We start from the raw sequence: 11,767 nt of genomic DNA on the forward strand, positions 1-11,767 counted from the left end.
TGACGAAGTCTGTGACGAAGTCTGTGACGAGGACGTGACGAGGAGGTGACGAGGACGTGACGAGGACGTGACGAGGACGTGACGAGGACGTGACGAGGACGTGACGAGGACGTGACGAGGATGCGACGAGGACGTGACGAGGACGGGACGAGGACGGGACGAGGACGGGACGAGGACGTGACGAGGATGTGACGAGGACGGGACGAGGATGTGACGAGGACGGGACGAGGATGTGACGAGGACGTGACGAGGATGCGACGAGGATGTGACGAGGATGTGACGAGGACGGGACGAGGACGGGACGAGGACGGGACGAGGACGTGACGAGGACGGGACGAGGATGTGACGAGGACGGGACGAGGACGTGACGAGGACGGGACGAGGACGGGACGAGGATGTGACGAGGACGGGACGAGGACGGGACGAGGACGTGACGAGGATGTGACGAGGATGTGACGAGGATGTGACGAGGACGTGACGAGGACGCGACGAGGATGCGACGAGGATGTGACGAGGATGTGACGAGGACGGGACGAGGACGGGACGAGGACGGGACGAGGACGTGACGAGGACGGGACGAGGATGTGACGAGGACGTGACGAGGACGGGACGAGGACGTGACGAGGACGGGACGAGGACGTGACGAGGACGCGACGAGGACGTGACGAGGACGCGACGAGGACGCGACGAGGACGCGACGAGGACGTGACGAGGACGTGACGAGGACGGGACGAGGACGTGACGAGGACGTGACGAGGACGTGACGAGGACGTGACGAGGACGTGACGAGGACGTGACGAGGACGGGACGAGGACGTGACGAGGACGGGACGAGGACGGGACGAGGATGTGACGAGAATGTGACGAGGACGTGACGAGGACGCGACGAGGACGTGACGAGGACGTGACGAGGATGCGACGAGGATGTGACGAGGATGTGACGAGGGTTATACTTGCCTTGTCGGCCTCCTGCGTGGCCAGCTGCAGCTCCTCCTGAAGCTTCTTCTGTTTGTCGATGTTGACGTCGGGGTTTCCCTGAGCGTGCGCCTCTCGCTCTCTGATCATGAACTCTCTCCGGCTCACTTTGTGGTACGACTGCCGGGCTTTGTCCAGCTGGAACAAGAGTGACCGTGAGGAACAAGAGCGACCGAGCGACCGCGAAGAACAAGAGCAACCGCGAGGAAAAAGAGTGATCGCGAGGAACAAGAACGAGGAACAAGAGCGACCGTGAGGAACAAGAGCGACCGCGAGGAACAAGAGCGACCGCGAGGAACAAGAGCGACCGCGAGGAACAAGAACGAGGAACAAGAGCGACCGTGAGGAACAAGAGCGACCGTGAGGAACAAGAGCGACCGCGAGGAACAAGAGCGACCGCGAAGAACAAGAGCAACCGTGAGGAACAAGAGCGACCGCGAGGAACAAGAACGAGGAACAAGAGCGACCGTGAGGAACAAGAGCGACCGTGAGGAACAAGAGCAACCGCGAGGAAAAAGAGTGATCGCGAGGAACAAGAACGAGGAACAAGAGCGACCGCGAAGAACAAGAGCGACCGCGAGGAACAAGAGCGACCGCGAGGAACAAGAGCGACCGCGAGGAACAAGAGCGACCGCGAGGAACAAGAGCGACCGCGAGGAACAAGAGCGACCGTGAGGAACAAGAGTGATCGCGAGGAACAAGAACGAGGAACAAGAGCGACCGCGAAGAACAAGAGCAACCGTGAGGAACAAGAGCGACCGCGAGGAACAAGAACGAGGAACAAGAGCGACCGTGAGGAACAAGAGCGACCGTGAGGAACAAGAGCAACCGCGAGGAAAAAGAGTGACCGCGAGGAACAAGAACGAGGAACAAGAGCGACCGCGAAGAACAAGAGCGACCGTGAGGAACAAGAGCGACCGCGAGGAACAAGAGCGACCGCGAGGAACAAGAGCGACCGCGAGGAACAAGAACGAGGAACAAGAGCGACCGTGAGGAACAAGAGTGATCGCGAGGAACAAGAACGAGGAACAAGAGCGACCGCGAAGAACAAGAGCAACCGTGAGGAACAAGAGCGACCGCGAGGAACAAGAACGAGGAACAAGAGCGACCGCGAAGAACAAGAGCGACCGTGAGGAACAAGAGCGACCGCGAGGAACAAGAGCGACCGCGAGGAACAAGAGCGACCGCGAGGAACGGTTTCCATGGTAACCACATCAACAACACTCCAAATAACGACGGAAAACAGACTTTTGTCCGTGGAGCCACACAGACCTTCTTGAGTTTCTTGGCCCATGGTTTCTGAGCGCGTGCAAACCCCGCCTCGATGTCCTGCGTCTCTTTGAATCCTCCGAACACTTTCTTGTGGAAGTTGTCCTTCTGCCAGGTGCGCACCCTGTCCCCGTCCTCGGACACCAGGGCGCGGCACATGGAGGCGTGGAGCGTGGCCAGGCGATCTGCGGACGTCATGAAGCACTGCCACGCCTTCATCAGAGAGCCGTACAGAGGGCCTGAGCGCAGAGACACCGGAGCGTTAGCAAACTGACCTGTTAGCATGCAGACCTGTTAGCATATGGACCTGTTAGCATGCAGACCTGTTAGCATATGGACCTGTTAGCATGCAGACCTGTTAGCATATGGACCTGTTAGCATGCAGACCTGTTAGCATATGGACCTGTTAGCATGCAGACCTGTTAGCATATGGACCTGTTAGCATGCAGACCTGTTAGCATATGGACCTGTTAGCATGCAGACCTGTTAGCAAACTGACCTGTTAGCATGCAGACCTGTTAGCATATGGACCTGTTAGCATGCAGACCTGTTAGCATATGGACCTGTTAGCATGCAGACCTGTTAGCATATGGACCTGTTAGCATGCAGACCTGTTAGCATATGGACCTGTTAGCATGCAGACCTGTTAGCATATGGACCTGTTAGCATGCAGACCTGTTAGCATATGGACCTGTTAGCATGCAGACCTGTTAGCATATGGACCTGTTGGCATGCAGACCTGTTAGCATATGGACCTGTTAGCATGCAGACCTGTTAGCAAACTGACCTGTTAGCATGCAGACCTGTTAGCAAACTGACCTGTTAGCATGCAGAACTGTTAGCAAACTGACCTGTTAGCATGCAGACCTGTTAGCATATGGAACTGTTAGCATGCAGACCTATTAGCATATGGAACTGTTAGCATATGGAACTGTTAGCATATGGAACTGTTAGCATATGGACCTGTTAGCATATGGACCTGTTAGCAAACTGCCCTGTGCTTCAGCAAACTGTGGCTCTAGTTGGGAGTTTTTATTTATTTATAGGAGATCTTCTGCTGAAAGTGTTTTTCAGACTTCCTATAAGTGATCTGTTCTTCTGGATCTACCTCTGTATCTACCTGCGTTGCAACAATGAAATTTCCCCATGTGGGACAATAAAGGAATATCTTATCTTATCTTATCTTATCTTAGTTCCGCTTATGCTGAAGGAGCTATGAAAGGAAACGAAATGGCACCAGCAGGAGGCCGGTCCATGTTTAGTCCTGACTCTGGCACCAGCAGGAGGCCGGTCCATGTTTAGTCCTGACTCTGGCACCAGCAGGAGGCCGCTCCATGTTTAGTCCTGACTCTGGCACCAGCAGGAGGCCGGTCCATGTTTAGTCCTGACTCTGGCACCAGCAGGAGGCCGGTCCATGTTTAGTCCTGACTCTGGCACCAGCAGGAGGCCGGTCCATGTTTAGTCCTGACTCTGGCACCAGCAGGAGGCCGGTCCATGTTTAGTCCTGACTCTGGCACCAGCAGGAGGCCGGTCCATGTTTAGTCCTGACTCTGGCACCAGCAGGAGGCCGGTCCATGTTTAGTCCTGACTCTGGCACCAGCAGGAGGCTGCTCCATGTTTAGTCCTGACTCTGGCACCAGCAGGAGGCCAGTCCATGTTTAGTCCTGACTCTGGCACCAGCAGGAGGCCGGTCCATGTTTAGTCCTGACTCTGGCACCAGCAGGAGGCCGGTCCATGTTTAGTCCTGACTCTGGCACCAGCAGGAGGCCGGTCCATGTTTAGTCCTGACTCTGGCACCAGCAGGAGGCCGGTCCATGTTTAGTCCTGACTCTGGCACCAGCAGGAGGCCGGTCCATGTTTAGTCCTGACTCTGGCACCAGCAGGAGGCCGCTCCATGTTTAGTCCTGACTCTGGCACCAGCAGGAGGCCGGTCCATGTTTAGTCCTGACTCTGGCACCAGCAGGAGGCCGGTCCATGTTTAGTCCTGACTCTGGCACCAGCAGGAGGCCGGTCCATGTTTAGTCCTGACTCTGGCACCAGCAGGAGGCCGCTCCATGTTTAGTCCTGACTCTGGCACCAGCAGGAGGCCGCTCCATGTTTAGTCCTGACTCTGGCACCAGCAGGAGGCCGGTCCATGTTTAGTCCTGACTCTGGCACCAGCAGGAGGCCGGTCCATGTTTAGTCCTGACTCTGGCACCAGCAGGAGGCCGGTCCATGTTTAGTCCTGACTCTGGCACCAGCAGGAGGCCGGTCCATGTTTAGTCCTGACTCTGGCACCAGCAGGAGGCCGCTCCATGTTTAGTCCTGACTCTGGCACCAGCAGGAGGCTGCTCCATGTTTAGTCCTAACTCTGGCACCAGCAGGAGGCCAGTCCATGTTTAGTCCTGACTCTGGCACCAGCAGGAGGCCGGTCCATGTTTAGTCCTGACTCTGGCACCAGCAGGAGGCCGGTCCATGTTTAGTCCTGACTCTGGCACCAGCAGGAGGCCGGTCCATGTTTAGTCCTGACTCTGGCACCAGCAGGAGGCCGGTCCATGTTTAGTCCTGACTCTGGCACCAGCAGGAGGCCGGTCCATGTTTAGTCCTGACTCTGGCACCAGCAGGAGGCCGCTCCATGTTTAGTCCTGACTCTGGCACCAGCAGGAGGCCAGTCCATGTTTAGTCCTGACTCTGGCACCAGCAGGAGGCCGGTCCATGTTTAGTCCTGACTCTGGCACCAGCAGGAGGCCGGTCCATGTTTAGTCCTGACTCTGGCACCAGCAGGAGGCCGGTCCATGTTTAGTCCTGACTCTGGCACCAGCAGGAGGCCGGTCCATGTTTAGTCCTGACTCTGGCACCAGCAGGAGGCCGCTCCATGTTTAGTCCTGACTCTGGCACCAGCAGGAGGCCGCTCCATGTTTAGTCCTGACTCTGGCACCAGCAGGAGGCCGGTCCATGTTTAGTCCTGACTCTGGCACCAGCAGGAGGCCGGTCCATGTTTAGTCCTGACTCTGGCACCAGCAGGAGGCCGGTCCATGTTTAGTCCTGACTCTGGCACCAGCAGGAGGCCGGTCCATGTTTAGTCCTGACTCTGGCACCAGCAGGAGGCCGCTCCATGACCTAACAGCAGCAAGGGTCCCAGGACTGACCCTTGGGGCACCCCACAGAACAGATTGAAGACAGGAGCTTGACAAAAATGACAGAAAAGGTCAGAGGAAAAGACTGACTGGAGTGGACCACGGGCCTCCACTTCTGGCTCCACTCGCCAAGCGCCTGGGCGTATTGTCGCTCCACTCGCGCTCGCTCCTGGAAACAGCTCACGATGTCGGTGCACGCCTGAAAAGAGTCCTCCGTCCTCCGCACCGTGCGCTGGTAGTTCCCCGGCTGCAGGAGACAAAGCCACAGAGACTGAAGACTTTAAGTCACACGTGTGATGCTGAGTCCAACACGTCAATGACCCGCTTTTGAAATGCTAAATCAACGATTAGCACGTTAGTATTTTTAGCACTTTGGCAGATGTTTTACTGGTGCATTTTTCAATCCTTCTAGAAATAACTGCAGGAAACTTTTGAAATGTGTTTGATCCTTGAGGTAAATCAGGGGTGTCACACGCCGAACATAACGTAAAACATAAAATTATTAAAAATATAAGACACAAATAGCTTCATAAAGTCTACGCTGTTTTGAAGCAATTACTGGATCAATTAAAAAAAAATACAAAACGTTTGTTCTCATAAACTGAAATGTATTTAGAAAAACAAGTGTCATTTCACCAACATGAGCATCACAACTTCAGAAATGATCTACAGTTCTACAGAGATAAACATGTGACTTTAGAACTAAATAAACTTCTCAAGATTTAAAAAAACATTTCCACGTCTGTAGTTCTATAGTTTTAGCGATCGAAACGGTTACGGATGTAACTACGGTTCTATGAATCAATTTAAAAAGGCCAGATTAAAACGTCTGGCGGGCCAGAGTTTGACACCTATGAATGATCCTGATGTGACGTGACACCAGCACACGAAGGAGCGGCGAGTGCAGTCGCAGATGAAGCGGCGAGTGCAGTCGCAAATGAAGCGGCGAGTGCAGTCGCAAATGAAGCGGCGAGTGCAGTCGCAGATGAAGCGGCGAGTGCAGTCGCAAATGAAGCGGCGAGTGCAGTCGCAGATGAAGCGGCGAGTGCAGTCGCAAATGAAGCGGCGAGTGCAGTCGCAGATGAAGCGGCGAGTGCAGTCGCAGATGAAGCGGCGAGTGCAGTCGCAGATGAAGCGGCGAGTGCAGTCGCAGATGAAGCGGCGAGTGCAGTCGCAGATGAAGCGGCGAGTGCAGTCGCAGATGAAGCGGCGAGTGCAGTCGCAAATGAAGCGGCGAGTGCAGTCGCAAATGAAGCGGCGAGTGCAGTCGCAGATGAAGCGGCGAGTGCAGTCGCAAATGAAGCGGCGAGTGCAGTCGCAGATGAAGCGGCGAGTGCAGTCGCAGATGAAGCGGCGAGTGCAGTCGCAGATGAAGCGGCGAGTGCAGTCGCAAATGAAGCGGCGAGTGCAGTCGCAGATGAAGCGGCGAGTGCAGTCGCAGATGAAGCGGCGAGTGCAGTCGCAGATGAAGCGGCGAGTGCAGTCGCAAATGAAGCGGCGAGTGCAGTCGCAGATGAAGCGGCGAGTGCAGTCGCAGATGAAGCGGCGAGTGCAGTCGCAAATGAAGCGGCGAGTGCAGTCGCAGATGAAGCGGCGAGTGCAGTCGCAGATGAAGCTGCGAGTGCAGTCGCAGATGAAGCGGCGAGTGCAGTCGCAGATGAAGCGGCGAGTGCAGTCGCAGATGAAGCGGCGAGTGCAGTCGCAGATGAAGCGGCGAGTGCAGTCGCAAATGAAGCGGCGAGTGCAGTCGCAGATGAAGCGGCGAGTGCAGTCGCAGATGAAGCGGCGAGTGCAGTCGCAGATGAAGCGGCGAGTGCAGTCGCAAATGAAGCGGCGAGTGCAGTCGCAGATGAAGCGGCGAGTGCAGTGAAGAACTCGAGTGAACTCTGTGTTGAAACTGAAGCCCGGGCGTCACATGACTTTGCTGCGGTTATTTCTGTCGCACCAGCGTTAGCTTTTACCACAAGCTCAAAAACAGAATCATTGTAGGTTTTATACTGACGGCCAAGAACCGCTCTGAACCGCTCTGAACTGCTGAGCAGGTTTAGAGCTGGTTTAGAGCCAGTTTAGAGCCGGTTTTACTCTTTCTTGTCTCTTGTCTCTTGTATGAATTAAACAGAAGCAGCTGTGGAATCTCTGACACAAGCAACAGATCTACAGGAGAGAGAGAGAGAGAGAGAGAGAGAGAGGGACTGATGTCAGTATAAGGGGGTAAATCTGTCGAACTCGTCAGTTTCACACGATTTTGGGGCGGGGCCACAGTGAAAAGGGGCGGGGCAGCAGTCAACCGGGGCGGGGCCACTACAGAAACGCAAGCGTCACAAAATGTAGATTTTAGCGACATCAGGCTCTTGTTTCCTGGTTTACGTTCAATAAAATCTTTGGCGACATCATTTATGGGGAAAAGGTGGTTTCCAAAGTAACGTCGGGGCATCAGGTTTAAAGTTCACTTTTTATTGAGTATCTTTACTTTGGTTTAAAAAGGTTTCTTCGGCTCCATCTACTGCAGTAGAATCTGTATTCCACCAGATGGAGCTCACGTAGCAGCAGTAGAACTGGTCCCACAGTTTGAGGAACCCTGGCTCTGACTCATGCTGGCCCGCAGGGGCCCCAGCGGGGGAGCAGGGGCCCCTGCTCCTCGGGTCAGTGACTAAACCACGTTAATTACACTCTTTGAATTGGGCCGACCCACTGAAGTGCTGGTTTGGAGCCGGCCCACAGACGCTGCATGTGCTGGGCCACGACGACAGGAAACGGCCTGGAAACGTGGCCCAAATCCACAGGACAGAAAAGTGGGCCGAACGAAGATGAACACCAGGGGCCCCTGTACAGGGCCCCTGGTGTTCATGAATATAATGTTCATGAATATAATGTTAATAATATATGATGTATTTTAGATAATACTAGGTTTAGGTTTACTGAGTCAGTTACATTTACTTTGTTCTGGTTTAGTCCTGGTTTAGTCCAAATCTGAGCCACTTTACGACCTTCACCTCCTGCTGGTGCCAGAGTCAGGACTAAACATGGACCGGCCTCCTGCTGGTGTCAGAGTCAGGACTAAACATGGACCGGCCTCCTGCTGGTGCCAGAGTCAGGACTAAACATGGACCGGCCTCCTGCTGGTGCCAGAGTCAGGACTAAACATGGACCGGCCTCCTGCTGGTGTCAGAGTCAGGACTAAACATGGACCGGCCTCCTGCTGGTGCCAGAGTCAGGACTAAACACGGACCGGCCTCCTGCTGGTGCCAGAGTCAGGACTAAACTAGCTACGAGTGTGTTTGGACGTCACAGACTGGGAGACCTGGTTCACACAGGGGCGGAGCTAGAAGCGCTACAAAGAGGCAAAGTACGGGTTCTAGAGCTCGTTACAACAGGCGTCTGACGCAGCAGTTCTCAAACAACAGCCTTGCCTCTGTGTGAAGTGGCCCCGCCTCTGTGTGAAGTGGCCCCGCCTCTGTGTGGAGTGGCCCCGCCTCTGTGTGGAGTGGCCCCGCCGCGTGTGGAGTGGCCCCGCCTTTGTGTGGAGGGGCCCCGCCTCTGTGTGAAGTGGCCCCGCCTCTGTGTGGAGTGGGCTCCGGCTTCACACCAACTACAAGCCCAGAGCCCCCCACGCTGCAGACGACCAAAAACTGGCCCAGAAACTCAACTCCTTCAACTGTAGATTTGACAGCCCCTCCCCCACTGTGGCCACCTCTGTGGTGGGACAAACGGTTCTTACCATCCAGAAGCTGCAGTTGTTCACATCTTCAGGGTTAGTGGTTTGTGATGGTTCTGTCGACATCCTGGTCTCTATGACAACAAAACACAACAACACATTATAACACAAACACTTTAAACGTGTAAAAGCTCTAAACTCAGAGCATCATTTGTTTGAACCTGAAGCTGGAACAAACCGTTTGTTTGTCAAAGGTGTGAAACGAGGATCCGGTTCTTTCACTCTGATGTTTAAAAGAACGTTTCAAACTAAAGGTAATGAAACAACTCAAAGTAAACTAACTTAATCTTCTGTATTTACATTTCTGATAAACTTCATCTGAAGAAGAGCGGCTCGTCCAGAAGAAGCTCTGGCCTTGAACAGAGAACTGTTCAAGACCTGTACAGGAACCCCCGGCACCACATGACTCTCAGTATGAGACCTGTACAGGAACCTCAGGCACCACATGACTCTCAGTATAAGACCTGTACAGGAACCTCAGGCACCACATGACTCTCAGTATAAGACCTGTACAGGAACCCCCGGCACCACATGACTCTCAGTATAAGACCATTGAGCACAACATTCACACCAGCAACGTGAACATTTCACCTGAAATAAAGTACTTTTCACACAAGGTAAACCCCGCTCATTGTAGAGTTTTAAATCAGATTCGTTGTTTCTTTCCTTGTCATATAAATCTAACAGATTCTGGAACAGAGAGAGAAATCTGAGCCAAACATTCATTTTCCCTTTCGGGGTCGCAGGTGACTGGAGCCTATCCCAGTGACTTTGGGCCTTAGGCTGGGTACACCCTGGACAGGGACACTAGGGCCAATTTAGAGTCACCAATTTTACCTAACACATGCATGTCTTTGGATGGTGGGAGGAAGCCGGAGAACCCGGAGAGAACCCGGAGAGAACCCACAGTAACACGGGGAGAACATGCAGACTCACTCATGTGATGTTTGTCTGGTCCGGGAATCGAACCCATGATCTCCTTCTTGGGAGGCAAGAGCGCTAACTGCCTTTGCCACCGTGCACCCCTCTTTATGAAGTATCACACCTAAATATTTAAGAGATTGTGTTTACCATTTAAATATACCATTTATATATATATATATATATATATATATATATATATATATATATATATATATATATATATATAGTAAGAAATCATCTGCAGCAATTTTATGTTCTGTCCCTTTAATTGACACATGAATAGTTTCCGTTGTACGAAGCAAATTTCATGGGGGACCAAGCACAGCCTTGCCTTACTCCTCTCTCAAAGGTCAGTGTTCATGATGTTGAGCCGTCAAATCATTGAATCATCTATTTTACATTTGTTTATCATTTTAAATAAATAAAGCCAGTGAACAAAGCTTCTTCAGCGTCCAGACTTACTATTACATCATATGATGTGTAAAGATGGTCTTACTTACTTATTTTGAGTTGAAAAATACATTCTACAAACCAGTATCGAGTCAGTACTTCAGTATCAAAGTACAAATAATGAAACTATGAAAAATGTTTTAATATTCTGAAGTGCGGCATCAGCGCTTTCTTTCACTTTCAGTCCTGTTAAGGCTTGGTCCTGGTTTAGTCCTGGTTTAGTCCTGGTTTAGTCCTGGTTTAGACCTGGTTTAGACCTGGTTTAGTCCTGGTTTAGATCTGGTTTAGTCCTGGTTTAGACCTGGTTTAGACCTGGTTTAGACCTGGTTTAGTCCTGGATTAGACCTGGTTTAGTCCTGGTTTAGATCTGGTTTAGTCCTGGTTTAGACCTGGTTTAGACCTGGTTTAGACCTGGTTTAGACCTGGTTTAGTCCTGGTTTAGTCCTGGTTTAGTCCTGGTTTAGACCTGGTTTAGACCTGGTTTAGACCTGGTTTAGTCCTGGTTTAGTCCTGGTTTAGTCCTGGTTTAGACCTGGTTTAGTCCTGGTTTAGACCTGGTTTAGTCCTGGTTTAGTCCTGGTTTAGTCCTGGTTTAGACCTGGTTTAGTCCTGGTTTAGACCTGGTTTAAACCTGGTTTAGTCCTGGTTAAGTACTGGTTTAGTCCTGGTTTAGACCTGGTTTAGTCCTGGTTTAGACCTGGTTTAGTCCTGGTTTAGTCCTGGTTTAGACCTGGTTTAGACCTGGTTTAGTCCTGGTTTAGTCCTGGTTTAGACCTGGTTCAAAACTGGTTTAGACCTGGTTTAGTCCTGGTTTAGTCCTGGTTTAGACCTGGTTTAGTCCTGGTTTAGTCCTGGTTTAGACCTGATTTGGACCTGGTTTAGACCTGGTTTAGACCTGGTTTAGTCCTGGTTTAGTCCTGGTTTAGACCTGGTTTAGACCTCGTGAGGCAGACTGAGGTACTGCTGCACATCAGATCCGTGCACACATCTGAAACTGAACCAGACGCCAAATAGCTACAGGGCACCAGGGGAGGCATGTCCGAGCACGCTCAGTCCGCGCCGGCCCAGAATTCCCTGCTTGGAAACACAAGCTCGGCTGAAAAAACTGAGGGCTAAAGATCAACACAACAGAGCGACATGAAGCAAAAACCTGCGTCTGGAGCACGAGAGGCGGGGCTTAGGACCAACGTGTGAATCCCATTGGTCAAAACGTTACAGAGAGGTGATCGTACACAGAGAGGTGATCGTACACAGAGAGGTGATCGTACACAGAGGTGATCGTACACAGAGAGGTGATCGTACACAGAGAGGTGATCGTA

At 52.5% G+C, this 11,767-nt stretch overlaps 1 protein-coding gene across 1 annotated transcript in view; it reads right to left on the reverse strand.

Moving 5' to 3' along the window:
• Window positions 1-11,767, reverse strand: part of LOC140358755 (protein kinase C and casein kinase substrate in neurons protein 3) — a 68,715-nt gene that overhangs the window by 44,001 nt on the left and 12,947 nt on the right. Inside the window, exons 2-5 of the mRNA XM_072443800.1 lie at window positions 9,078-9,148; window positions 5,450-5,606; window positions 2,247-2,482; window positions 957-1,112 (exon numbers count right to left, since the gene is read on the reverse strand). Of these exons, the coding sequence (XP_072299901.1) occupies window positions 957-1,112; window positions 2,247-2,482; window positions 5,450-5,606; window positions 9,078-9,140 (612 nt within the window). The 5' untranslated portion in view covers window positions 9,141-9,148. The remainder of the gene's footprint in view (window positions 1-956; window positions 1,113-2,246; window positions 2,483-5,449; window positions 5,607-9,077; window positions 9,149-11,767) is intronic.

The sequence above is a fragment of the Eucyclogobius newberryi genome, unplaced genomic scaffold, assembly GCF_026437365.1.
Source record: "Eucyclogobius newberryi isolate DKJ021-1_F unplaced genomic scaffold, fEucNew1.0.hap1 SCAF_13, whole genome shotgun sequence".
Taxonomy (NCBI): domain Eukaryota; kingdom Metazoa; phylum Chordata; class Actinopteri; order Gobiiformes; family Gobiidae; genus Eucyclogobius; species Eucyclogobius newberryi.